General features: G+C 47.1%; 1 protein-coding gene across 2 annotated transcripts in view; it reads left to right on the plus strand.

Annotated features, from left to right (window-relative positions):
• ABL1 (ABL proto-oncogene 1, non-receptor tyrosine kinase) overlaps positions 1 to 13,082 on the plus strand; it is a 78,472-nt gene that overhangs the window by 42,887 nt on the left and 22,503 nt on the right. The window contains exons 1-2 of one of the 2 annotated variants that reach the window (XM_057401546.1): positions 2,880 to 3,071; positions 12,385 to 12,558. In XM_057401546.1, the coding sequence (XP_057257529.1) occupies positions 2,987 to 3,071; positions 12,385 to 12,558 (259 nt within the window). In that variant the 5' untranslated portion in view covers positions 2,880 to 2,986. Of the gene's footprint in view, positions 1 to 2,879; positions 3,072 to 12,384; positions 12,559 to 13,082 lie in introns of those variants that run through there. The other variant, XM_057401545.1, reaches the window with a different exon arrangement.

Raw genomic sequence — 13,082 nt, forward strand, 5'->3', positions numbered from 1 at the left:
TTTAGGTGCAGAAAGCCCAGAACAACCTGGAATAGATACCTCGGAGGAGGAGGTACAATTGGCGACTGTCTGCTCCCAACCAAAATAGTTTTGTCATTCAGCAGCAGAGCCTCAGTTGAAGGCTGCATTGGTCCTTTGGATTCTGTAGTCCAAAGGCTGCATGCTTTTCATAACTGATTTTATTCTGAGATGTCTATATGACAGGCAAGCATGAAAGGGATTAATAGATGTCAGCCATAAGAGGAGCAGAGTTCCCGTGACACTGGCAGTGTGGCTTTTATTCTTCTTCACCAGTTAATTTCATGGCACTCAGGAAAGGCAGAGGGTGTTTGCTCAAAGTATTTACAGCCTGGTTTGCCATAGTACAAAGGAGGAAACGTTGAAGGATGATGTTTGTGGCAGAGGGACCACACAAGCTTGTCTGCATGGAAACATAAAGGGAATTAATTGGTAGCTCTTTGTGTGTAACTCCCCAAGTGGATGCGTTTCTCCTACAGTGAGGTTCTTCTGCGGGCGGGTTAATTTCATTTCAGATGAGGCATTCTTCTTCGGGAATAAACACCCCAGGAGTTCATCAGGAATGTAATCCGCATTAATTCTAGTGGTGCTCATTGTATTAACCTTAATTGTAGCGGCTGGGTGGTGTTCAGGGGAGGCAGCCTTTGTACTGCGGGAGGAATGCTCTGGGGACTCTGCATTCCTGCAGCTGCAGCAGAAGGAGAAGCAGGATAAGGATGCTCCTCATATGGAAAAGAAGTTGTGTGCAAGAGGCCTGGTCTGCTCTTACAACGTTTCTTCATCCCTAGCTCCCTAAACGCCAACACTGGGCCTAAACACGTGATGGCTGAGTTCCTCCTGTGATTTCTGTAACCTTTCTCCTCCAAATCTGCTTTGAACTTCTCTTCCTTTTATTTTCCCCTCTCCCCAGTGCAGTTCTGCACAAGCTCTCTGTTGCATTCCCAAATGAAGGCAGGCAGGCAGGGAACAAGTGAGGTGCTGGTGTCTTTTGAAACTCTCGTGCTCCCGTAAAATAGAAATCCTTCTCCAGAAGCAAAGGGAGACGTGGGGAGAACCGCATCGTTGTCTTTCTGATGCGCATGGAAGCTGCCAGAGGTGGGGGATTGGGTCTGTGGCCTCTTCTCTTCTCTGGGCTCTCTAAATTGAGGAGAGGTTTAAGTTCCCTCGCTGCTCCCTGGTTTGTTAAATGGTGATACCCACATCCATCTCCTCTTTGGAAAAGTGTGACAGCGCTTTGTACGTCAAGCTGTCCTTGCTGTGATTATTTCTTTGCTAGAACTGATGTGACTTGTAGTTTAAAAAAGGCAAATGCTATTATTGCAGTTCAGTATGGGTTGAGAGAGTAAGGATTTCCTTCCAAGCCGTCTTTCATGTGTATACCCCATGGATCAGAAGAACTGAGGCAAAGTATTGCTGTAAAGCAGTGTTTAAGGAGTCTGAGCAGTGTTTGCTGTTTCAGAAGCATGGTCCTCAGATGCTGGAAACACAGAGAGTTTCCCCTCAAGTATTAAATGTCTGAAAAGATTGAGGGCAAAAGAGCACTAGCTAGTCAGTAACCTTTCCAAAACACACTGCTAGCTGTGCAGGGAAGTTTCCTAGGACAAAGATGAAGATTTGCTGCTTTGTTGATCCTGTGTGTGACACACAAAGTGCTCCGGTTCCAACCCACTGCCATGGCCAGGGACACCTTCCACTAGAGCAGGTTGCTCCAAGCCCTGTCCAACCTGGCCTTGAGCACTGCAGGGATCTCCTTTATATATAAATATATATTCTTTATATATATATATATATTCACACACGCACACATAGAGAATGCAAGTATCTAACAAAAATGCTGGCTGTTCTAAAGGAGGCACACAATGATACTAAAAAGTAATCTATACAAATGTAAAACTGGGGTCAATAATTAACATGTAGCCCTGAGAAACCTGCAATGGAAAGGCACAGTTTGCAGGGGAAAAGAATAGTTGGTAGTGGGAGAGTGAAAACTTGCCCCCTTGTGCAAGAGGAGTCATATCCTGTGAGTGTCATTGCATCAGCTGAGATTTCAATCTGTTTGCCTGTAATTGCCACAGAGCTTCTCCGACAGCATCCTTTGGGAAGGACCTCCAGCTCCCCTGCAGTTTTTGTGCTGGGTTACAGATGGGCACAGCTCTGTTTGCTTTTCCCTGTTGCATGGCACGGTATTTGAACAATTCCCTTAATACACTGTGAAATGACACGCTTTGAACTGTTGGCTATTGCCTACAATTCACTTGGTTTAATAACAGAGCCACGCACCACAAACACCAAAGCAGCAGTGCTGTTACCGCTCAGTCCTGCCTTTCCCCCTTCCCCAGGCTGGGGGAACTTGTTGCTTGTTGGGAGAGGAGGCAGCAGGGTGCAGGCAGGAGGAGGGTTAAGGAGCGAGGGCGTTGCTCGCCTGCCTGATGTCATGGAGCAGGCAGGGCTGAAGGGGGCCCTTTGTTGGCAGCAGAGTCCCAGAGCCCTGCCTGCACCCAGCGCCCCGCATGCGGGCAGCTGCCGCCGACTGCGGGCAGCAGCCACTCTGCCCGACTCGGTTGGTTTGGCTTTTTGCCTTCTCTTCTATTTCCCTTCTTTTATTCCTCTCCTTTCTTTTCCCCCCATCTTTCTCCCGCCAAAAGAGTTGGGAAGGAGGGAACATGGCTGGAGTTAACTCCCCGGGAGAGGAGATGCGGGGCCCCAGGATTTTCCGCCTCCCGGGCTCGCCCTTGTAATGCTTTTCAGAGCGCTGGATTTCTTAAACTTTTCTTGGATGTTTTGATTTAAACTTTCCTGGACATTTTCTTTTTAAACTTTTCCTGGATTTTTGAGACTCTTCCCAGATTTTTTTTTTTTTTGTTAGACTTTTAAAAGACTTTTACCGGATAATTCCACAGCGCGAGAAGAAGCTGAAAGGGGGGGGGGGGGGAAGGGAAACCAGACAGCCGAAGCCAAACTCTAACAAATGAAAATGTTGGAGATTTGCTTGAAATTGGTGGGTTGCAAATCAAAGAAGGGGCTTTCCTCCTCCTCCAGCTGCTACCTGGAAGGTGAGTACCCAGAGGGACCAAGGGACCATCAGCTGGGGGGGGGTTCTGTGCTTGCAAAGGGCATGGCCTGATGCTGCCACCATCCCAGACGTGAGTTTTATCCCTTGCTCGCGGGTTGGGGCCAGGCTTGGGGAGACGTTTGGTGCTGGCTGGGCTTTGGCATTCAGGGGACCGTGGGGTGTTCGTGGCATCCGGACCCCAGGTGACTTTCATTAGGAGCAGTATACAAAGGGAGCGCGGCTCTACCATTTATGGTTGTAAAATGTCAAGTGATCTTCTTGCCGAGCCCATAAACAAAGCCCTATCTTCAGGCCTCGGCTTCATACTTGCTTCACCAGGGAAGATTCTCCCTTGTTTTGAACAAGGGGGATGGTAAAACTCAACCCCAGGCGCAGGAAGAAAGTTTAGATGAGCCCATCAGTAAAATATTTTCAGCGTGCGTTCATACATGAGCTGTTAGTTCACTTTGGTTGTTCTCTTCAAACTTTGCTCTCCACTCATTTAACTGAATTCTTTGTGTTTGCTTTTAAAAGGTGATTTTTGACTTATACCCGTGGTCATTTGTAGATGTTAAACACATGGACCCGTCTAGTTCACATTGGAAGCCTGGGTGATGGAGGTACTGTGCTGTGCTGGAGGACTTGGGGCTGAGGTCTTGCTTGGCCTGACTTCAGGCAAGTTCTTCACCCCAGCCCCTTCGCTGTGCTAGCGGGGCTGTGTCCATCCCAGGACTTCTCCAACTTCTTTTGTGTTGCTGGATGTTGCTGCAGTAAAAATAATCCTCCTGCCAGGAGGACCGTGCTAACTCATCAAATCAGAAGCACGCAAGGCAGCAGCTGATTTCCTGGGGCCTATCGCAAGGCACTGTTGCTCAACTCACAAATATTCAGCGGAGAAATGGTCCTCAGAAATTCATGGGTTAGGAATCCAAAAGCTACAAATGGCTTCTTGTGGCAAACCCACTTGAAGGCGCTTTGGAACGAGGGGCTGTATTTATCAGATGCATTTAGTGGCTCTGAAGAATTTTCTACCCTCTAAAATCAAAGAAGTTTCCAAAGAACTTTCTTTTACGTATTTAAAGTTTCAGAAACCCAATAGCGGGCAGATGCACGTGAATAATAACTTTGATCTTTCCTACAGGACTGAACTCTTCTGTGAACTTTTTAGGTCTTTAAAACCTCTGTGTCCCCTGCCTCTGGCATTGCTCAGGCTGGGTGTTGTGGAGGAGCTCTGAGCCGTGCTGGGCCTCCTTTCTGTGCCCTTGGATCTTTCAACACAGCCCTGGGAGAAGAGGCAGAGCATATGGGGCCTCTCTTCCCTGCAGAACTGAATGCGAAGGGATGATGTTACAAGGGTGTTACCCTGGCTGTTTTTGCAGCTTTTCTCTTTTGTTTGTGTTACAACCACTCCCCCTCTCCCCAATTTGCAATGCAGTTGCATAATAGGATTACAGCAGGGGTTGACTTGAACCATATAGGTGGTATCCAGTTAAAACCAGGGTCATTGACACAATAAGTACTGGAGTATTTCTACTTTCTGCTTCCTGAGGACGTGGTTGCGCATTTGCTTTTTATGGTGGGATGGGAAATGAGCATTGGAACAACTTTTAAGTGATCTATCAAAGTAGCTCAGTCTCATTTCTCAGCCCAGCATGGGGCAAAAGTGAAGGCAGCATCCATGGGGTGTATTAAAGGTGAACAAAGGTGGCAACCATGACTTTAGTGCTGTGACAGTTAGGGCATAGGCAGCCCAGGACTCACCGCAATCGACTGTGGATCTTGTGGAGGGTGAGAAGTGAGGGTCTATGCTTATATGGGGGGGACAACCCCAAGGGTAACACAAGTAGGATTTTCTGTTACGTCTTTCTGAAGCTGAAGGTCTCAGCCTTTCTTATTAAAGTTATTGTGAATCTGAAAGCTCGGTTGAGGGCTCTTCAAAAGAGTGGTGGTGCCTTGCCCCAAACCCCTGTACTACAAAGGCACAAGTGAAAACCACTTGTTTGCACTACCTTTAAGAAGGTGAGCTTTTCTATGCGGGTTTGTTAATTTGGATAGAAGCCACTTCAGTGTGGCAGAAGGTGAGAAGGAGGCAGGTTTGTGTCAAGAGTTAGAAACTGGGGACCATTGGTCCTGGATCCCTGTGAGCAGCGTGTGATGGCTGGTCCATTCCTGTGCACATCTCACAGCCTCGCTGAAGCTTCTGAAAGGATTAAGGAGATGATGGTGCTATCATTGGAGGATTTAACTCTGTTCCTGTTATCTTCATTGTATGGGAAGCTGTTGAGGACCTGAGGGGAAAGGTGAAAGTGTCTGTACTATAGTAGACTATAGAACTTTAGACATGACTGCTTAAAGGTCCATTAGTTGTGTGGGAAACCAGTTGCAGCCAGGAGGATAGATTAAATTTTACCTAATTCAATTTCTTCTCTTGGTTTTCATGATTGAACACAAACACGACAACGTTTGGTTCATGAAGAGCGTGGGGCTGTAACAAAATCAAATCTGTTTATTGTATCTTTAAAGACACTTCTTGAAAATCCTGGGTTGAGATTGGGTTTGATACAAGGCTGATTTAATGCCAGGTGCATGTAGGTGTGCGTGTCTTTAACCAAGTAATCAGGAATGTTTTGTTTCCGTGGTGGTCCCCTTCTGAAAGGCTTTTATGCTCTGTTAGTTTGCAGGAGCAAGGATTATAGAGTGCTCTGTGGTGGTGTGGAGGGATGGCAGGTCCTGCATCCCTCTGCTGTGCTCTTTGCTGTGCACAGGCAGGTTTGCCTGCCAAAAAAGTTGAGACCTTTTCTTAACTTGATCAAAAATAAGTTTAATCTGGTTCTAACCATTGCTGAGATTTCATATTGATGTTTGAGCTGGCCATTTTTGCCCTCGTTTCTATTCCCACTAGTAAATACTATTTTAAAATGTGAGAGATCTGAATTCCTGTCATCTGCTTTCTCCTTTCTGCCTTTGCCAAACTGAATAATTCCTCACCCACTTCACACCAAGAAAGGGTAAAGAGTAGAAGGGAAGAGGCACAGCAAGTACTGCTGCCAATCTGATCTGGAAAACAGAACGTGTCCATGTCCCAAATAGGGGCTGGAATAGTCTTGCTGCCTTTTTGGGCTTGTTCTACCACCGAAAGGCAGAAGCCTTGTATAAAACCTGTCAGCATTCTCTGTAAAGTTTAAAACCCATTTTGGGGACACCAGTAAAAGTTCCCTGTTGTCTGTCTGCAATGATTCTGCTCTGCCAGCTGTCAGATTGGGTGTCTTTTCTCTTCTTTTTTCCCTAGTGTGTCTTGTTACAGCTCCAGCAGACGAGCCTGGGGAGGAGCAGCAGCCTGTAGCCATTGCCCCATTCCTAGAGAGTTTCTCTGTATGCACTGGGGCATGTATTGAGCCAGACCCAACCTGCAGTGCCAACGACTCGCCCTGCCCTGGTTCGCTGGGATCGGCAGGCAGGTCCTTGGTTCATCAGTTAGGAAGAGTGAGTGCTTTAAGGCAGCATTGCTGCCTCCCAGGGAAGAGCCTTCTGTTTGTTTCCTGTCTTCCTTGGCTATTTTCTGCTCCTTGCCTCTTGGCCTCTCATCAACCATTGCTCAGTAGAGTCCTTGCTTTTAAATGTGTTTCTGGCTTTGTAATGGTTTGCTGGTTATGTGCTTGTTCCAGCGGTTCTCGCCTGTCCCATCCTCATTAAAAAATCTAGTGCTTGCTACCATTTCCCATGGGATGTGGTGAGGAAAGGATTATCATTTCGTAGCAAAAGCTGTAAATGTTTTCAGACCTAAAATTGATCATCCACAGGCACATTAATCCTTCCCTGAGCAGTCTGGGGCTGCTTAGTGAAGCAGGGAAATACGACAGTAAATCTTGATGATTCTTGCTTGGTGCTTTCCCTCCCCAGGGCAGAAACAAACTTCCTTTCTTCTGCTTCCTACATAAGGAAACCAAACCAAAACTGTAAAGATAAAGCTTTCAGAAATACACACGTCATTGGGGTTTGCTTGGATCCTGGTTATTCTTTCCCCTTCCTCTTCCAGAGGTTATATTTTAAGGTCACGCAGCAGCTTAGTAGCAATTTTGGGAATAAAATCCAAATTTCTGCCATACCCACTATTCCAGCTCCAGATGTCTATAACTGTGATTAGCTGGCTGGAGAAAGATGATGTTTACCATGTCACTAAGGGGTTGTAAATGGAGTAAACAGAGTGGTTGACCTTGAGTGGGACCTGCAAGCTGATATAAGAGTGAACTTTCAAAAAGAGACACAACCAGAACAACAAAACCAAGCCAAAAGCCCACAACCAATGAAAAAAAAACAATTACAAAAGCCCCAAGATGACAGATTCATCACTTGGAGGACCAGGAGAAGCCACATCAGGGATTCTTAGTGTTAAACAAGAAGAATGTGGACCTGTTGGAGCAAGGCCAGAGGATGCCACAAAGATGCTGCGAGGGCTGGAGCAGCTCTCCTCTGGAGCCAGGCTGAGAGAGCTGGGCTGGTTCAGCCTGGAGAAGAGAAGGCTCCTTAAGGGGAGACCTTAGAGCAGCTCCAGTGCCTAAAGGGGTTCCAGGAAACCTGGAAGAGGGGCTTTGGACAAGGGATGTAGGGACAGGCCAAGGGGAATGGCTTTAACCTGCCAGAAGGGAGACTGAGCTGAGCTCCTAGGCAGAAGCTCTTCCCTGTGAGGGTGCTGAGGCACTGGCACAGGGTGCCCAGAGAAGCTGTGGCTGCCCCATCCCTGGCAGTGTTCAAGGCCAGGTTGGACACAGGGACCTGGAGCAAGCTGCTCTAGTGGAAGGGGTCCCTGCCTGTGGCAGGGGTTGGAACTGGATGAGTTTTCAAGTCACTTCCAACCCAAACCATTAGATGATTCTATAATGTCAGCCAAGAACAGAAGCAACAGCCATTGCCTGTGTTACAGAAGGTTTCATGGCCTGTGCTGTGGAGCAGTGACAGGAGAGGCTGAGCATGATCTCACTGAATGGGCGAGTGATGAGTCTGAAATAAAACATGAAACCTGCCTTGGTTTTAAAATCCTTGTTCCATCAGGCATAGGGAACCTGTGAAGGCCACTAAGGAAATACTGGCACAGAGAGGCAGCTGCTCCATCACATGTGCTCAAGAGTCGGGAACGTTTGAATGCCTTAAATCTGCACAACAACGATTCTGCCATTTATCGTCATTTCTTACAGGGGAAAAAGGAGAACGGGGAGAATGTAGGGTAAGGAGAAGCTTTAGACAGCAGCATGTGCTGTACCTCCAAAGACATTACTAGATGTATTCTGCGCTGCCTTGCTCTAGAAACCTCGTGATAAAAATGCCAGCACAGTTTGTAAGACCACAGGATGTTTGTTCTGTAGGGAGACAGGAGGTCTCTTCTTCCCTTGGGACTGCCCCACGGTCAGCTGTGGAGGAGCTGAATGTCATTCCATGCTTTTGCCTGTTTTCCAACCCTTCCCTTAAATTACTAAGGGAATTTTACTTGTGTTGGCCTGGACCAGAGCTATTCATACCTGAGAACAACTTCTTACACAGTCACTAGCAGTGATTCATGACTTCATATAAACAGTAATTAGCAGGAGATGGTTACATTATGAAACCTTGTAGTGTGCAAACATAAATATCTCCTAGTAAAAACTTAATTTAGAGGGGAAATGAAGATGTTCTTATGGTTAATACCTTAAAATAAAAGCTGCTGCTGTCTTATTTTGAAGTCTGCTCTGGTGTAATTAAGAGTTGTCATTTAGTCGGTGTTAGTGTTGAACTGAATCACAGCGCTGCTTTGGGACTCCTCCTGGGAATCCAGGTGCCATCCGGAGCACAGCGTGATCAAAGTAATGAATTGCAGTCTTGCTGTGACACAGCAGAAGACAAAGTGGATGCGTGGAAGGAATCACAGTGCAGAGATAACAGATTGCATTGCGCTCACTTCCTGCCCCACTGCCGTGGCAGGATACCCTCCTGTAGGTATAGCAGCCAGGCTGATTTATGAAGGAGGAATCTGACCCATTGGAGAGCTCAGCAGTGCTGTAAAATTGTGGTTAAAACCAGCAGTAGGAGGTGAAAAGGCTGTAATTTGTTGAAGAAGACCCTCAATATGTATGAACAGCAAGGTCTCATTCCTGCTCTCAAGGACTGTAATGTCTCAGCAGATTTGCTAGGAATGAATACTGCTGACAGCCGGCTGTACGTGCCTCCCAGATGGACGCGTCCTGTCTGCTTCTCTCGCTTCGTGGGTTTGTGTCCCGAGCCTGCTGACAGCCTCCTCTTGGGGCCCAGGCCTTTAAAAGTGTGTTTTGTCATGGTCTATCAAGCTTCTGCTACGCTCGGGTCATCGCAGCTCCACTCTTTCCTTTACACTCTTGTCTGTGTTGACTCTGGGCCTCATCCTGCCTTTCTGGCTGCCCTTCAAGCTTCATTCAGTCACCGCCTTCCCTACCTCAGTTCTTAACTTGGGGTTCCTGCCTTCTGGAAATACCAGCCCCAGCCCAAGAGCTGGGTCTTGCATCTCCCCATTGTGCTCTCCTGCACAGCGTGCACCTCTGTTTGGGGTACCAGTGACAGAGCTGTGCAGTTGGCTTGAAGGATACAGAGGATATGAGGCTATCTGTGTGTAGCATCTTATGTATTCACCAGGGGACTTGTGTGGTTTTCCAGCTTAGGAAATTCTCATCCATTTATTTAACAGCCCTTGTGTGTTGCTCTTGCTGATCCTTGCGTTTGCAGACAGTTATCACTGAGTCAGTGTTGGTAGGAATGTCACCAAGCAGAACCAGCCTTGCACCGCAGCTTGGGGGTGGTTTTGGTGGTTGACACTGTGTTATCTCATGCTCTGAATCCCAGCGCGTACCTTGGCATCCGTGTGTAATGAATCAGGCCCAGCATTGCCACAGCCTGGGCAGGAGGGAGGGATTCTTGTGGAGTGCTTGGCTTTCTTCCCGCATCCCCATCCGTGTCCATGCATGAGCCTTCCTTTGCCGGGCTGTGATCGCACTGGAGTTGTAGGGGAGCCTGGCTTGGATTTCCTGCCTTCCTGTCGAATCAGTCCCCTGTGGTGGAGGCATTTTCCTTCCTCATGGAGGGAGGTTATGGTCCATCTCATTGTGCTGGTTTAGGGGGAAAGCATCACAGCGTGGCTCCTTGCTGAGGTGGTGTATCTGCTCCTTGCAGCTCTCTGCTGGCTGTCTGTTCCAGGTGTTACTGATGGTGTAACTCCTTGGAGTATCTTCAGTCACTGCAGCACCCTGTGATAAGGGAGCTTAATGGGCTTGACAGGATCAAAGCGTTTTCATGGTGAAATGATTATAGCTTAATTTCTGAAAGTGGATTTTCTGTTTCTTATTGTCCCTCTTGAAGCAAACCCAGGCTGTTAAAACACATCCTCCTTCAGGAAACAGGGGAGGGAAGAAAGTATATCAGGGTGCTTTAAAACACCACCCAAGAGGCCACCACCTTTTCTGACAGTGGAATCATTTAGAAAGCAGAATCATTTGACTTTCCTGATTCACTATAAAAATAAATCTCCCTGCAGATACAGTTTGGGTAGGAAAGCAAGACCAGAAGTGTGTATACTGCTGTTCTGTGCTCTGCCCGCATGTGTATTACCTTTTCCACAGAATATAGTAATATTAATGTTCATAAATAATCATTCAGAGTTTAGGGCAGAGAACCTTTACCAGTGGTGATCGGACCAACACATGGAGGATGGCAATTTCTCATTTTTTTTATTGGCACTTTTCACCATCAAAGCTTAGAAAATAATGGGATTTGTTGTTGTTTGTGGGGTTGTATTGAGTGGTGGTTGGTTGGTTTTATTAACATGTCCTCAGTGGGAGGTGTATTTTGGTCCTGTCCCACTCCACACTTGATTTCATGGGGTCAATCTGATCAGTTCTTCACTGGTTTACTCGTGCAGCTTAGATATCCAGACCCAGCAAGCATGACTGTTGAAAACATATTTTGGTGTGATTTCATCTACATAGCAGCCCCTCTAGTGAGTATTACAAGTATAAAGAACAAACTGTGCTCCTGGGTGACCTGATAATGTAGAAAACACTTGGCTTTGGATTTATCCCTCCGAATCCCAAAGAGGGATTCAGCACTGGGTGAAGGGAGTAGGCGGAGACTGATGCTGAGCAATGAAAAGCAATTTCATGGTGCAAGGGGCTGGGTGCAGCAGGGCTGTTTCCTGTCCCCATGGCTTGGAGCAGCTTGGTCTAGCAGAAGGTGTCCCTGCTGGTGGCAGGGGACTTGAAATTGGATAAGCTTTAAGGTCCTTTCCAACCCAAACCAATCTGATTCTATGAAAGCCGCACTGATGCGTTGCTTTGTGTGAGGTGCTGTGACCCCACTCAACAAACTCATCCAGAGGGAATATAACCCCTCAAAAATTCCAAGGTTTTCCCAACTTGTTGTCCCGGGTTTGTGCCAGCACAGCTCCCCATGGGCAGAGTGGCACATCAGAGTGAGGGGGCACAACTACCTGGAGCATCACTGCCCCAAACACTCGAATCATGGCCCAGAGAGGAGGGCTTGTGGGAGCAACCTCAACAAAATTCCCTGGTGGACTTGGACTTGCCTGGTACTTCCTGAATATTACAAGCCTGATGTGCCGCAGTGTGCAAAACCCTTCTGCAGCTGGGTTTTACTCACTTGTGAAGCTTAGTTTTTAGGCATCTCTTTTCCTGGAAGTGTCTTAGGGTTCCAAAAAATGTGGAAAGCTCATTGTGTGAGCCTGCTCACTGCTGCTCTCTGCTTCAAGAGCAGCAGCAGGAGGGAGGGCAACTAAAAAGGCACAGCCTTCTGCTCGAATAAGAAGAGAAATGATAAAAAAATACCATGAAGAATAGATGTATCTCATTCTTAAATACCATGTCTCCTGTATCTTGCCTTGCCTGCCTCTCTCTGCTGCACATTGTGGCCATTTCATTTATAGCCTAATTAAGGGATTTACCTTTTAAAGGTCTTGGGTTTGTTTTCAGATTGAAGCATGCCAGCAGTTAGGCATGAGCCAGAGGATTTACCAGCAGCAAACAGCCTACGTGAGCAGCATTTACTGGAGGGACCAGGGAGAGGGGCTTTCCTTCTGTGTCATGAGAGTGGGAGCTGGGGGCTCGTGGCAGCCTGGGGACAAGGGTGTCTTGCCTATGTGGCAGGAGATGTGCATGGAAGAGCTGTCTGTCCTGTGATGCATGAGGAGCACACGTGTCAAGAAATAATGCAAATGAGGAACTCGGAGTGTGTGGGTTAACCAGATGGCTTTTATCAGCAAAAATGAACCTGCTTTCTCCTCTCTTTCTCTCTTCCTCCTCCAGAAGCCCTTCAGAGACCGGTAGTGTCAGACTTTGAGCCCCAGGGTCTGAGCGAAGCAGCTCGCTGGAACTCCAAGGAAAACCTTCTGTCCTGCCCTAGTGAAAATGACCCCCATCTCTTTGTTGCACTGTATGATTTTGTGGCGAGTGGGGACAACACTCTCAGCATAACTAAAGGTAAGGTAGCTGGGCAGAATGGTGCTGGGAGGGTGTTTAGGCATGGAAGTCACTGTGGAATAAGTTATATGCTAAACCCTCAGGAATTTTTGTTTCACTGGGGGAATTCTTCTTAACCAAATACAGATATCTTACAAACCGTCTGAAGTTTTTGCATCAGGCAAGAAACGGATTGAGATATTAAACTAAGCTGGTTTTAGACGCTGGCCCCGATAATTTTCATCGTTCAGTCCCGGTATGAAAATGACTGTACCGATACAGCATTGTCTTAGTCCTGTTCCTCATGTGTACTCCAAGTCACATCTGCTTACCTTGCTAATTGAAATGCTTATACACTGTTTAACCAGTCCTGTTCTCTCCCAGCCCCATGAAGCCAACTCAGCTCAAACAAAATTTGCTGGATTAAGTTTTTAAGCTCAAGCCATGTCAGAGCTGGTGCAGAACTGCTCGAGAGCTTAACAAGCTCCTGAAGCATGTGTGTGACTTCATTTGGCTTCGAGGGGACTACTCAAGCTTAAAGAAAC

This window comes from Pezoporus wallicus, unplaced genomic scaffold (genome assembly GCF_028554395.1).
Source record: "Pezoporus wallicus isolate ANWC-B61680 ecotype Strahan unplaced genomic scaffold, APGP_CSIRO_Pwel_v1 contig_8013, whole genome shotgun sequence".
Taxonomy (NCBI): domain Eukaryota; kingdom Metazoa; phylum Chordata; class Aves; order Psittaciformes; family Psittacidae; genus Pezoporus; species Pezoporus wallicus.